The sequence below is a fragment of the Elaeis guineensis genome, chromosome 12, assembly GCF_000442705.2.
Source record: "Elaeis guineensis isolate ETL-2024a chromosome 12, EG11, whole genome shotgun sequence".
Classification (NCBI taxonomy): Eukaryota; Viridiplantae; Streptophyta; class Magnoliopsida; order Arecales; family Arecaceae; genus Elaeis; species Elaeis guineensis.
In genome coordinates this window covers 14,773,595-14,789,228 of record NC_026004.2, presented here as the reverse complement: position 1 = coordinate 14,789,228, position 15,634 = coordinate 14,773,595, and the positions used below count along the sequence as shown (strand labels likewise).

Sequence of the window (15,634 nt, the reverse complement as noted above, 5' to 3'; positions counted from 1 at the left end):
AGTTATTCCTGAGCAGCATGACTAGCAGACCTCCACTGATATGGAGGAGGAGCCATCACAGCAGGAGCAGGAGCAGCCGTTGAGAACCTTCCTGAGAAGGTCGAAGCAACCACGGACACCACGATATCCTTGTGGGACTTAGTCTTTTTTTAGTTTGTACTTAGTATTTTTGAAACTTTTATTGTACTATTTTTTGTACACTTGACATTTTTATTCTATTTAATATTATTAATTATGAATTTTATTTTATATTATTTAATTTTAAGTGATCGGATATTATGCTTTGTGGATATAGATACACATACTCTAATGTGTCTAAGAACATTAGGAGAGAAAAAGTTATGCTAAAAGAGCTATAGAAATTATAACATAAATAATAATAATATATCAGATAATTTAATTATATTTCTTAAAATATCTAAAAATAAGTTAAATCAGACAAGTCGGTGGAAAACCATCAAAGTTCAAGCCGATATATGAGATGAATCGGATCGTACTGGTACATCTCAATCTAGTATAGACACGAACAGCTATGTACGGTGCAGTATGAAAAAAAAATTAATTAATTTGAAATGAGGAAAGTAATTTGAAATGATATTTATTATTTAAATTAAAATTAAAATTATTATTTTTTTAAATTTAAATTTATAATTTTATTTTTATAATTTTTATTTTTTATGATATTTTTTATTTTTTTAATTTTTTAAGATTTTTTTGGGATATTTTTTTAAAAAAATTAATTTTAAATGGAGAAAATAATTTGAAATTATATTTTTTTTATTTGAATTAAAATTTGAATTTTTATTTTTCAAAATTTAAAATTATAATTTTTATTTTTTTCTCATTTTCTTTGTTTGGAATATTTTTAAAAAAATTAATTTAAAATAAAAAAAATAATTTAAAATAATATTTTTTATTTTAATTAAAATTAAAAATTTTATTTCTTTTAAATTTAAAATTATAATTTTTATTTTTTTCTCATTTTTTAAATTTTTTACTTTTTTATGGCACTTTTTTTTTATTTTTTTTGATATATTTTTTTAAAAAAATTAATTTGAAATGGGAAAATTAATTTGAAATGATATTTTTTATTTTAATTAAAATTAGAATTTTTATTTTTTTAAATTCAAAATTATAATTTTTATTTTTTCTCATTTCTTTTTCATTTTTTTATTTTTATGATATTTTTTATTTTTTTTAAATTTTAAAATTTTTTTGAGATATTTTTTTTAAAAAAATTAATTTTAAATGGAGAAAATATTTTAAAATGATATTTTTTATTTGAATTAAAATTAGAATTTTTATTTTTTAAAATTCATTCAAAATTATAATTTTTATTTTTTTCTCAATTTTTTCTCATTTTTTTATGGTCTTATTTATTTTTTTAATTTTTTAAGATTTTTTGAGATATTTTTTTAAAAAAATTAATTTTAAATAGAAAAAATAATTTAAAATGATATTTTTTTATTTGAATTAAAATTAAAATTTTTATTTTTTAAAATTTATTCAAAAGTATAATTTTTATTTTTTATCATTTTTTATGATATTTTTTTAAAAAAAATTAATTTGAAAAGGAGATTGTAATTTGAAATGATGATTTTTATTTGAATTAAAATTAAAATTTTTATTTTTTTAAATTTAAAATTATAATTTTTATTATTTTTTAATTTTTTTATGATATATTTTTTTTTACATTAATTTTTTTTAGATATTTTTTTAAAAAAATAATTTGAAATAGGGATACTAATTCGAAATGATGATTTTTATTTTAATCAAAATTATAATTTTTATTTTTTTAGAAATTTTAAATTATAATTTTTATTTTTTTTTGAAAGAAAAAAATTAAAATTATCAAATCAAATGACGTTTTTTAAAATGCCATTTGGAACGGTATTTTTGAAAACACCATTCCAATTAGCATTTTAAAAAACACCATTTAATTTGATGATTTTTTTTTTTGCATCATCTACGTAAAAAATAGAGAAAAAAAGTGGATGGCGTGGTCATCATAAAATATCATTTTGAATGACATTTTATCCTGCTTACATCAATTTGATAAATAAATTAAAAATTAAATTATTTTTATAAATAATTTTTTTTATAAATTAATTAGGTAAAGCGCTTCCAATTTTAGTTTATTTATTTAGTGAATCCCTCGGAAACCGTACACTTGCTTATCATTTAACCTTATCAATCAATAAGACAAACGGCACCGTCTGATTCGTCCGGTAAGTCAACATCATGGCCCCATCAACCGTTCACACCGTTGGATCCATACGGCACTATATTAAATGTAGTGAAGCATTTCCGGGTTCGAGTCCTCACCGCGGTGCACAAAGTATTTCTCTTCGTTGTTTCCCGGGCCGGCCCACCGGTGCCAAAACAGCTTGCAAATTTTACTTCAGCTCTTTGTCCACCCCTGCCATCGTCTCCCAGCTCCGAGCCATGGGGATTAGGGTTTTTTCCTTCCTGGTCGCGCTTCTCCTTCTCGCTTCTCCGATCATCCAAGGTATACCCCTCTCTCTCTCTCTCTCTCTCTCTCTCTCTCTCTCTGTATCCCCCGATCTTTGACTCCGAATCAATCCCGGCTTCCTGCTTCTTGCTTCTGACCTCGATCCATCTCGATCTTTCGGGCTATTTGGTTCTATTTCAACACGATCTATTTTCCATTCGGTAAATTTTATGATCGTTCTACTAAAAGCTTATATAGGTATATTTTTTCCGGAAGAATCCTTTGGCTGATTGGTTCTATCAATTGAAGTATTAGATCTGATCTATTTAGAATATTATTACATTCGTATAACGTTATTTGATTCCTCTTGATATCTGTTGGTTATCATGATATCATGATATCTGTGTTTGAATTAGAATAAGGTCGTATTAGGAAGACGAGTATAAAGAGAGGATTGCAAAGAGGAGAAAAAGGCGACCTTTTTATGTGGGTAATTTGATAATTTGTTGCATAAAAAAGACTAGTATGCAAGGGAGCTTCTGGTTACAATTTGATTTCTAATAAGTAATTGATTGCTATAGTGCGTTGATCTAAAGCTACTTGTTGCGGCCAATCCCCTCGTCGCCTGATTGCCGGAGAACGAGCGCCTGCAAAAAGGAAAGTCCACACTGACCGGAAGCGGCTCCGACGGGGGACCCTCCGATGGTCAAGTCAGAGAGGTGGTTGGGCAACAGTGAAATGAAGACAGAGAGCTCAATCGAGAGAGCGTGAGAGAGAGGAGCAAGCCTGTGGTTTTGAAGTCGAAAAATGACCTCTAGCACTGTTGCCTTCTCCGATATATATAGCGGAGCGTGGTATGGCGCCGTCATTAATGGCGCAGACAATTGAGGAGTTGTCAACTCACTGTAGACTGTCAGAGTCGCCGTAAAAGTGTCATATCACCGTGGGGCTGTCAAGTCACTAGGGTTGACAATGCCCTAGGCAGGATAATGCCCCTAGGTGGCAGTGCCGCATGTTGCTGTCAGGACTGACACGCTCTGGCGGCTGTACGGCGATCGGAGGAGTCGACCGACCCTAAGTCGATGGCCAGCTGAGTGGCGTCGGGTGGAGATTCGGGCTCCTTTGTTGGTCAGCGAGCCTTACGTGAGTCGGCCATCAGACTTCCAGGTTCAGTCGGTCGGGAAAAGTATGCCCGCCCGACACATCATCAGTCGGTTAAGGGCCGTGAATCGGCCGGTGATGGCGTTCGTCGGTCGGTCGCTCCGGCTGTCGGTCGGTCGGTCCCTCCGGCTGTCGGTCGGTCGGTCGGTCCGGCTGTCGGTCGGTCGGTCGGTCGGTGGGTATTCCCCAACACTACTATTTCAGTATGTGTTGTTAATTCAGTTCGAGGTGTTCATTGATTATGAAGACAGAATAGAGGAACTTGAAAACTTGATATCTTAGATGTCTTCTACTAATATTTCGCTTTTGTCATATATGGTTCTTTTCGTGTTTCAGGGTGGCAATTTATTAGAACAAAATCCGAGAAGATGCTTGCATATTTGAGGGTTGATTTTTTTTTAGCTTGTGAAATATGAGAAAATGCCGATTTTAACATATGTTGTTTGAGAATTTGGATGAAACCAAAATGAGAAAGGAATGTTAAAAATTCAGCCCATTTTTAATAATGCCACCTGGATTTTGTCCGGATGTATAAAACTAGGACAAATCTATAACTGGTAGTAGTTATATTTTGATTTTTTACTTTGTTCGCATTGGTGGTAGTATTGTTGTTTTACTCATTGACACTGTGGTACTTCATCTTTCTGTTCTTTTTAAGTCCTCTTTCCAATTGCAAGAGCGTTATTGTTCCTTTTCATTTTTTTAACTTACATTTTCATTGCTCCTTTTAGTATCTTCTTTTCACTTCTCCCCCAATTTTAAGTGGAAGTATTTTTTTTTTCTGATGTTTCCTTGAGTTAGTATCTTTTATTTCGTCAGAATGGTTAGGTAGTCCCTTCCCCTTTTTTTTTCACTGTTTTGTATAGTTTGTTCCATTTCCTACAAATTGCAGTGGGACAGCCCTCCTTGGTTTAAAATTATTTCATGGGTTTACTTAAGAAATTTATGGTGGTTAAAGAACAAAAAAATACTTTGTGACTAAGGTGGTTGGTGATCTGCTAGAACTATAGATAGGGCCGAAACTGGATTGGATACAGATCGAATTTCAAAATATCCATATCCATATCCATTTTTCTTTTGTTTGATGAATACAATATGGAGATGGATGTTAGTCAGGGGCAAGAAATCCTATCCATGTTTGTTTTAAATGGATATTGATACAAATCAGATACTGAAAGTATGGAAATCAATGTGGATATAAGTTAGATAATTAAACTTTATGATCATAGAATCAAAGATATTACCAAGTGGAAGTAAATCAAGTTACTAGCATATCAACATGATGATTTATTTTCTTTAAAAGTTCATACATGTTATCTAAAATTAAATAAGATCATAGATAGAATTAGATATTCGGATATGGATCAGATTGTTGTCTATCCACATCTATATCTACTTTTCTATGGATATGGCTACAGATATGGATATTAATTGGATGCTCAAATTTTTATCCATATTTGGATAGATTTGAATATAAAAATAGATTTGGATGATGTTATTTGGTCAACTATCACCCCTAACTGTAGACATATGGCCCCGTCAGTTCTTTTAGAAAAGTAATAATGCCATAGATTTGGTCTTCGTTTAAAAGACATCACTGAGAGTGAGGCTTACACATGCCCCGTGCGTATGTGGATGGTCTTACAGATTTAAAGAGGAAAAGAATTCTTTCTTCGTGATTTATGGAACCCACTTGTTACTGTGAGTCTCTGTGTCTATCCTTTTGGGGCAGTGGTTGTTTTGTACACGTTCTCTTCTAAGTGATCAACCACACACTTCTACTCTTCCCTTTTATTTAAGTGATGTCACCATATAAAGTTTGTGATCTCACTATTTTGCTTCAGAAAATATTCTAGAATGTTGTTTTATGAAGAAATTTTTAAATTAGAGTCGCAAGTAAAATGCTTGGTTGAAATCCTAAGTGATTGAAGTCGCAAAAGAGGGTGTGACTTACTTCTTTGTAGGTGCAAGCTTTGCGCCATCAGAGGACTGAGAACTCAAATAATATATTTCATTTTCTCATTCTTCTCCTTCTTTCATCTATGAGCTCTGAGAGCTAGAGCTGATACTTCAGTCATTTTGATCGTGGGATTAACGTTAGAGGTTGAGGAGTTCCCTTCTTTCTGCTGAAATTTAAATGTGAAATTTATCTCAGATTAATTCTGAAAGCTGTTTTTCAAATGAAACTCTCTGCTCCACTTCCACTTAGAATTCTTCTGTGCTTGACTGTATAGGTTCACTGCTTCTTGTACTTCTTTTCACTGATTGCCTTCTACTCTTCCAACAGCATCAATTTGTCAAGTATGAGTCTCATAGAAATTGCAGCAGCAGCATATCTTTTTTAGGTCTTTTTGGTTCGTCATAACCTTTTGATTTTCATTTTGGCAGTTGTGAGATGTCAATCAGAAGCAGATGTTGATGCAACAGAAGTTGTCGAAGCGGATGATCTTGGCATTGTTGGTGATGAGACCCAAGTTCTTGGTGATGGAACCTTTAGTCCAGCTCCTGGAGTTGACACAATATGTGTTTTTCCAAAAAATGCTGCTAAATGTGAGTATTTTTTTCACAAAATATTAAAAATGGTTAACATTGAATGCATTGTCATTACTGTTGTTGTTACTATACCATTACTACTACTATCACTACTGTTGTTGTTGTCATTGTTTATGATGCCTCTCTGCTTTTCGTAACAAGCACTTTTCATTTCTTTTTCTGACTGCAGTGGTTCCAGCTGGGGAAGTGACTGAAATTCTGGTTGGTGTGCATAATGAGGGTAACTTTATATTGCCTTTTGAGTTTGCTATTGAACTATTGCAATTCATACTTTCCTGCTATCTTCTTAATTCATTTAATTTATCTTCCTTTATCAGTGTTAAACACATGATCTGTTATATATTGTTAATTATGTAGTCATATTATCTTTAGTTACTGTCAAACAGAAAGGTTCTTATTTCTTTTTCTTTTTATGGGTAAGCATCCTACTTTTGACTACTTCTATCTCATTTTCTAGTTTCTATGATGTGATCTGTCTTTTGTGTATCCTTTTCTTAATTTTATCATAAAGTCTGACATTCATGATGTTTTTGTTTATCGAAAACCATACGTGTCGTCGTGAAAGTAATTCAAAAGTTGAGGATTGGTGTATTAACATGTTAAATTTATTTTTGAAAAGAAATGGTTTCTAAAAATAAAGTATCTTGTTATCGTCGGATAGTGTGAATGAGAAAGCACAAATGGAATTTCTTTGTGGATTTGTAATTAGGTTGTTTTTCACAGTGGTTCCCTTATCAAACATACATAGGCAATGGCTGATGGAATGATGATAATGGCTTAGTGAAACATGTTCCGTAATTGGGATGCTTTATATGGGGAAAATAATAGGCGCATCTTGGGATTTAGTTAACCTAATCACTATTTCTTTTGTATGTTTTGACTTCTTTTTACTTAGCTTAGTTCTGGTATTTATGGCTAACTATTTGCTTGGGCTAATGATCCAGATGTTCATGTGTGTTTCCATTGGGATATAAGCAAGTTTTGTAGAAGTTGACACCTCTACCTATGCCATAAGATGCCTATGCCCTCTTTATCGATTTATGATACTTATTGTCCACTTTGGCCCTAATTGTTTGGTTGCATGCATTCATGACTGTGTTCTGGCTTGCTTTCTAAAGATATTTCTAAAGATGCACCAGCGAGGCTTTTTGAAAGCTAGCACTTCCACTATTGGCACGTGGTACTTTTATTTTCTTTTGAGCTATATATGATGATAGTCATACTCTATTCAGTGTTCATGTCTCTTAAGCTCCTAGTGTGCTAAATGGTGCTTGCAAGAATTCATGAAATTGCACTCTTTAGTGAACCTTATTTATACTCTCTACTTTCACTGTTTGTGTTTGTCAAGCTCCTATTATATTAAACAATTCCTGTAAGTATGTATGACATTATATGCTTCTTAAATTGCCCTACACATACTTTCTGGGTAGGAAAATCAACCTATTGACAAAATGAATGGGAGAATTTGGGAGAAAGAGTTCAATATGTTTATATGTACTTTGCCAACCAAAATTATTTTAGCTAGGCACAGTCTTTCAAATTTTCTATCTGAATGGCTGTTGTTGCCTTTTGGCCATTCTAATAAGACATGTGTCACTAATTTTTAAAGTCTTTTATTTAGGGCTTGTTTGGGTAACCCAGCAAAATGGGGCTGAATTTCCTGCTGGATTCGTGGATCGGGTCGCCTATTTAAGCATAGCTCTATCAACCAAACACCTCCCAGCTCAAATCCTATGGAAAGAAGAAAAGACCTCCAAGGGTCTTTTTTCTTCTTGCGGCCCAAAGCCTGGGATTTAGGTGTGGGATTTGGGCAGGCTTTTGGAAGGTAGAGCTAGATGGGTAAATATGTCCGATTCTTGTAAGATTTTTAGTCCAATCCTGTAGGAATATCCAAACAAGCTTTTAGGAGTTTAATCTACCATGCATGTTTAAACTCTGGTTGCTCATTGAAGATTTGCTAATATTTATCATATTTCATGGTTATTGTGTTATCATCCTTTATTGAACCATTGTCTTATAGTGGTCTTTATTTGATCCTATGTTCTTCTTTATTGAACCTTTTCTTCCATTATTCTAATGAGCCATTATCATCTTGACAAATACAGGCGAATCGACTTTAAATGTCATAGCCATGCATGGCAGCCTTCATCTTCCTTTTGATCATCAGATGTTTGTCCAAAATCTTACCACACAGGTGAGGTGCATCAAGTTCTATATACTTGTTTTCTTGCTATTTCTGTGGAATTAGCATGTTTTTGTCAAATTTAGTTCAGTTTTGATCATCAAATGTGTACATTTTTTTTTCTATGTCTGGCTTATATCTTCCACAATTTTGCATTATCATTTGCAACTAAGGCTTATGCAAAATAATACTTTGCCACTTGGACTCTCATTGTCCCTTTCCATCATGCTATCATGATTTTAGAAAAGCAAATCACTTAAGGAATTAAAAGAAATGGTTCGGAAAGTATTGAGTTCTCTTATCAATTAGGATACAGCTACGGTTAAGCAGTTTAATCTTGAAGTAAGTGTTTTTTTTTTTCCTAAAATTTCTGTTGGATTCATTCTCTCTTAATTTCTTGGATTCATTCTTTGTTGAGTTTTTGGATTTCATTCTGTGTTAATTTGCTTTCTTATTTAGTCTCAGGAATCTTATATTTAAATATCATGGAAGAAGATTGTTTTGCAGTGCTTTTCTACTTAATTTTGGGGCTAATGTTTGTAGTTAGATTTTTGGTCTAGGTGGTTGGATCAAGAAGGTTGAAACTCATTGAAATTGTGATTTGAATAGATTTTGCTGGTCTTTTATGTGGGGTTTTACTGTTTTCTAGTTTGGAAAATTCATTTTTGCTCTTTGTTGCTGAGAAAGTATAAGAAAAAAGCCCACAAGTTTGCTAGTTAATTAAGGAGTCATAATTAATAAATCTTTATGGTGTCTTTAGCTTTAAAGGAGGGGATTAAAGGAGGTGTAAAACCAAATTTTGTGATGAATATTGATAAATTGAAGTTCTTTTCCTCTCTATCGAGCACTGAGCTCTTCTATCTTTTCTTCTCTGTCTCTCTCTATTCTCTGTTCGTCTCCCTTTAATAAAATCTATTATCCACTCTTCACCCTCCAATTGTCTTTCCGTGTTTTTGCTGTTTTAAAGAATAAAAGCTATCAGATTAGATCATCTCTAAAAATCTTTGATACAATTAAAATATTCCTGTGGCATCAGACAGCGATCTAAATCGTATGTCAAGTTGTATGACCTTCATTAAATGTTATAAACTACATCATGTGTTCTAGAACTGTTGTTTGGATAATTTGGTTGAGGACCACAAGGATGCACAAAGTTGCAAGATGTGGATGCAATGGTCTTTTCTAGCATTTATTTAAATCATTCCTTTTTTCATAGCACCATGATGTGGTGGTAACCTTTGGGACTTGTTTGGTTTGTAGGAAGAATTTTTTTTTTTAGAAAGTTCTTTCCAAGAAGTTACTTCCTGAAAATATGATATCTAAGAATATGGTTTTGGTATGTTTGGTTGATCATAGAAAAGTGGCTTATTCTATAGTAGTTTATATTTGGTTGAGTAACTACTTTTTTGAAAAAACTATGTAAAATATCTATTATATCCTTAATAGATATAAAATCATATCTTTTTGCTCCGAAATTCTATATAAATATTAATATAATATTTATATCAATACAATATAATATTAAGATAATATAATATTTTACTATAATAAATTTATTAATGTAGATATTAATATAATATTAATATAAATATTAATTTATTAATATCAATAAAAATATCACATTAGTATAAATATTAAAATAATATTAATATATTATAAATATTATATTAATATAAATATTAGCATAGTATTAATATAATTTTATACTAATATTTATAAGGATAATATTAGAAGGATATTTTCAGAAAGAAAGAAAGGTCGTCAATTTTCATCCCATTGGAAGCTCCAAATCCCACCTATTTCATGGGTTTCCACTTTCCATGAAATGTGGAAAGTGTCTTCCTATGAGAAAAATTTTTTACATTCTCTCTTCCCTTAAAATTCTAACCAAACAAGGGGATCCTCCTCCATTTCTCAGGAATTGCCGCTTCCCTCCACTTTTTGCGAACCAAACGAGTCCTTGATGTCTTTCATGGGAAGGACACCTGTGAAGGACAACTCACCTCTCACTTTGGTCAGCTTGTCAACTGACTTGGCACATCTATCTTTATAATGCTTGTCTCTATTAATGTAGTTATTTGATTCAAGTGGCATCAAATATTTATGTTTTGCTCTGCTGTTGGTATTTTGCTACTACTTCCGTGTTGTTGAAAGCCCTTCATTATAAGGTCTCGACATGTTCATATAATTAACAAATGTACTTTCTTTATTGATCTAAAATCATAAGTGCACCTAACAAACTTTATATGGATTTAGAGTAATATTGTATGTGATCTTGCAATCTTTGACTTTTCCTCAGTGATCCAATCACTGTATTTGTGCTATCTTCGACCATTCTCAGAGGCTGAACCAGCTTTGAAATCTCCTAGGAAACCTACTTCTCTCTCTCTGCCTGCTTAGCCCACCTGCAGCCAAATCTTCTCCTGCACCTGCTCCCACTTTAGATAACTAATAAGCATTAAATGCCATTTTAATTGCCCATGAGGATTGAAGTTCTTATTGCTCACTGCCACTTATAACTTTATATCGTTCTTACAGAGTGCCTGTCGCATTGCTGAATTTACTGATCCTAAAGTTTTAGTGGAGCTACAATTGGAGTCCAATCTTAGAATAATATTCATTGTTGGAAAAACAATTTACCATTGTAAGTTATTTGTCCATACTGGACCTATCCTTTTCATCCTTGAAGTCCTTGCTGATAAATCCAACCATAGCATTGCCTTTTATGTTGGATAAAAGCTACAAGATTATGATGTTGCCCCATACTCACGTAGTTGACCAGGATTTCCCAGATTTATAAGGCCTGTTTGGATAATCCTATTGGATCCTTAGGATTGGAAACAGAATTTCTAGGATTACTAATCATAAGGCCTGGCCTAGCCCATTCCTGCAGGGATAAGAAAAACAATCTGCTGAGGTCCTTTTTTTTTTTTCTTTCTATGAGATTCAGGCCAACCCACTCCAAAGCTATTCCTTGAAATTTTATGAATATAGGCCTAGCCCAGCATGTAGTCCTGTGATCCTGCTTGTTGTACCAGACCAATCCACAAATCCTGCAGGATTTTCAGCCCAATCCTATGGGAAAATCCAAACAGGCCTATAGCTGGTGAGTGAGTGTATTATTATTGTCTTCATGCCTGTCTGGTCCAGTACAGCCATATGGAGATATCAGGTTATCTCATTGTCACATGTAATAAATAGTATGCTATGGTTAACAATAGGCATTCCTTTACCAGAATTGCATGGGATTAGGTCTCCTGAAATACTAAGATCTTATTTATTTATTTATTATATAGCTGCTTATTGCATTCTGAGAATAAATTCATGTATGATATTCGTATATGTTTTGCATGTATCTGTTTTGTGCAAAGTGTATCGACAACTCATTTGTTCTGAGTTTTGATTTTCCTTAGATGCTATGACTTAATTGTTAAGTACATTATTAATATCAAGAATTCTATCCATTGCCTATTGCAGGAGTTCTTCAATGCATCAGTGCCAGTTTCTGCTCAAGCAACATTCCCTTATAACTTTGCTGTCAGCAAATTCTTGCAGGTAGTTGCCAGTATATAGCAGTTCCTTTTTTTGTCATGATCTCGTGTCCACTGAGAACATCTTCTGTTGGATAACAACTAGTCTTTTTTGATGAGCATGTCTATATCAGATTCACATGCATATATGTTCATATATTAAGAGCTTGTGATGTAGTTTTGAGAGTCTTCTAATATATTTGCACTGCAGCCTGGCTCATTTGATTTAGTGGGCACCATAGTTTATGAGATTGATCAACAACCATATCAGAGTGTCTTTTATAATGGTACCATCGAAGTTGTGGAGGCTGGAGGTTTCCTCAGTATAGAGTCTGTTTTCCTTGTTACTCTTGGAGTTGCCCTCATTGGCCTTTTTGGATTGTGGGCATATGGTCAAATACAACAATTCTCGAAGGTAAGTTTCTTCTAGCGAGTTCCTTCATATGCTATAAAAACTTGGTTGTGATCTCAAGATTTCTGAATGAAGAAATCAGATATTCTGTGCTGCTCTAAAGTTGATTGACAATGATTTCGGATAGACAAATTCACAATGCTGTTTGATATACTTGATATGTATTAGTACTATAAGTCAACAAAATCTCTGTCAAATGGTTTGCTCACTGCTCAAGCATATGCCCCATAAATTCTTTTCCGGCCTTGTGAACTATTTGTTATTTTGGTGGTTGGAATAAATTGTTAATATGTATCATTCCTTATGATGTTTGCATGCATGCTTAAACACATACATAGCTTACTATTAGTAGTTCATGCTGACATAGATAGCTTACTGTAGTGGATTAGTATCTTTTAGAAGATGGTGCCTTTTGTCACCTGATTCTTGGAGGGAATTTTGTGCTGAAAAAGTGCCAGGACATTGTTTGTCTGATGTATGTTCTGAGACATTATTGCACTGTAACATTTGGTGGGTCTGCTATATGTTTGTCAGCATTAGTACCTTTTTATCGATTCTGGTGTTTTTCATATTACTATTGTTGCTATTTGGTGTTAACCTCGTCTGAGTTGATGGGTGCTACCATAGATGTAGTAAAAGTCATAAAAATTCCGGTAGTAGGCTTGTGAATCCATAATTTTGGTACTACTTAGACCTGTGCTACTTGTGTTTGAGAGCAAATCTAAATATGCTTGTAGGAAACAATTCTTGATGACACTCTTGTTCATTACCTAATAAACTATAAATACACTTGTGGATCCAAACAACCTTTTATTAACCATCAATTTATTAAATCTTAGCAATGCCAAGTAGATGTAATATGACATTATATTCCTTTCAAGTTTTCAAGCAGCCTGTATCATATTCTAAAACATCTGAACAAGCCATCAATATTTGATACATGCATATAATATGGAGAACATAATTTATCATACCAATAGTCAGCAATAGTCAGCCATATGAAATCAAAACCACGCAATGCATAAATGAACATACATACATACATACAGGTGATTATATTTAAAGATTCTTATTTCTATGGATGACAAACTTGGTTGCAACATCTACTAGTCCATGCCTGGTATGTCCAATTAGTCCATGTAATTCCAACTTGTCCTTGATCAACCATTAGCATAAGAAATAAATAAATTATTACTAGCTTTTTAATTTCAAAACTCTAATATCGGAATTACTCTTAATTCTAATTTTCGAGGATTGAAGAACTTTTATTATTGCTTTGAAATTTTATGATTTGATTAGTAGCCTTGTATGTTTGTATACTCGGCTTTGTAAGCATGCGGCATCCATTACGCTTTAGGTTCGGGGCATGACAACACATACCTTTTTTCTGTATAAATTTAATAATGAATTTTAGGTATCTACTTCTGAATATTGAGGTCTTGCACACTTAATGTAGTTGCATGTGATTAATTTGTTCTTATGCATGGTTATTCTTCTTAGAAAACCAAGAGAGCAACTAAGGTGGAAGTAGGTACTCAAGCAACTGATGCAAACATGGATGAGTGGTTGCAGGTGAGTTATTTGTTGCTGCTATATTAAATGTATATTTTCTTTTCACTACTATCTTCTGTGTAAGTTTTAGTCGTTGTTCTGTTCTTGCAAATTTCAAGACATGCTACTTTGCTGACAAAAAGTACTGGTATTAGTGACGCATGTTTGCTGACTTTTGGTCCTGACTCTTTGGCTGGAAGTCTGATCGGTTGATCCGGTATATTCATAGAGAAATGAAACATTTGCCTTTTTGTCTATGTTCAGGGAACTGCATATGCTCAATCACTCTCAAACAAGTCAAAGAAGAAGAAGTAGATTTGCACGTGCTTCAGGGTGGTGTGTATTTTTATAATCCAGCTTTCTAGAGCAGGAGGATGAGGGAGATTCTGACACCACGGTAGTTTTTCAGGCTGTAGGTGAGAAACTTGGATGTAAGCTTTGCATTCGTGAAGCTTTAATGTCGGCATGTAGTGTCTTTATTCAACTGAAAGTTGTGTACTACAAGAAAAAATATTTGGGAAAATTCAATTTTGTTTAAAACTATTATTTATAAATATGCATTCTTAATGGTAAAAATGAACTAATAATACTTTTTTGACACTGCATATGATGTTGATTTGATCTGTTTGAGACATGTTATATATGTCCTCTTACATTCTTGGCTGTGATCAATGTGAAAATTCTGTCCAGATACAGAATATCATGTATACTCCTAATTGCCAAGTTTGGCAGTTACAGAAATTATCATATAATTTCTTGTTATTTAGGTCAGCAGCAAAAATTTAAGAGGCAAGTTAGTGAAATGTTGTCTTCCAGATATAATTCATGGAGAAAGTAGTAGAAGCGATGAAAGAAAGCATGCTTTAACCAGGAAGAGGGATAATAGCCTGCGGCATCTTATTTGCAGCTAATTCACTTGGCTATTTGGTATCAGGAGCTCACTATTGTTAATTGCTGAAAGCCTTTTGCGTGAGATGTTGAGTCAAGGTTACTGGATCTGGAATTCCTTATGATAAGTTTATCCACAAAGTTTGGTGTTATGCGACATGATTAATTGGATAAGAATTTCCTTTAGAAGAAAATTACAATTAAATCAGCTTAACGGATGGTGCTCGTGATGCTGGATCTTGTCTCAATCGGGAAGTACAGTTGTTGCACCTGTATCTCCAGTCTGCGTTTCCATGGCCGGTGCTCCATTGGATATGAACTTTGTAAAATGGATGTTGGTCCTGCTCTAGGTTTTTTTAATGCCGATATGTTTATGGTTGGTGATGTAGGTTTATCTTAGCCAAGAAATTTCTTTGGACTATTGTTTTCAAATGATTGAGATATCGGGAAATTCTAAGGTGTGTTCGAAGTTTGACTCAATAATTTGGTTATCTTTGTACGTAATATATAGAGATCGTAAAACACCAAATATAGAATAATAGAAAATTATGAAATAATTGTTCTTTGCTTATTATTTAGCAAATATAATATTACTTAGTTAATCATATAATAAACAAAAAAGTATTATAAAATAGGTAATCGTAGTTTTAAAAATAAAACTTAATTATTGATTATAAACTTTCATGATAATGTAAATAAAATAAATTTGAAAAAGATTGGATATCCATGCAATTTTCGTGAAGGCAAACAGTATCTAATGGGTGCTCTTGTAAAAGAGGGTGTTGATAAATCACAATCAGTTGTGATCTAAATCATATGCAATAAGCTAATTATTGTTAGATCAGGTCGGTTGTTTTTGAGGGAACTAAATCATATCAATTTCCCCGGTTATTCTATCAGTCTCG

At 33.0% G+C, this 15,634-nt stretch overlaps 1 protein-coding gene across 1 annotated transcript; it reads left to right on the top strand.

Annotated features, from left to right (window-relative positions):
- The first annotated feature begins 2,321 nt into the window (after positions 1-2,321).
- Positions 2,322-14,446, top strand: LOC105055052 (translocon-associated protein subunit alpha). Its single transcript, XM_010936752.2, has 8 exons — positions 2,322-2,509; positions 6,002-6,163; positions 6,336-6,386; positions 8,272-8,360; positions 11,826-11,903; positions 12,090-12,293; positions 13,791-13,862; positions 14,106-14,446. The coding sequence occupies exons 1-8, from the start codon at positions 2,446-2,448 to the stop codon at positions 14,154-14,156; spliced, it is 771 nt and encodes a 256-aa protein (XP_010935054.1). The 5' UTR covers positions 2,322-2,445; the 3' UTR covers positions 14,157-14,446.
- The last annotated feature ends 1,188 nt before the right edge of the window (positions 14,447-15,634 follow it).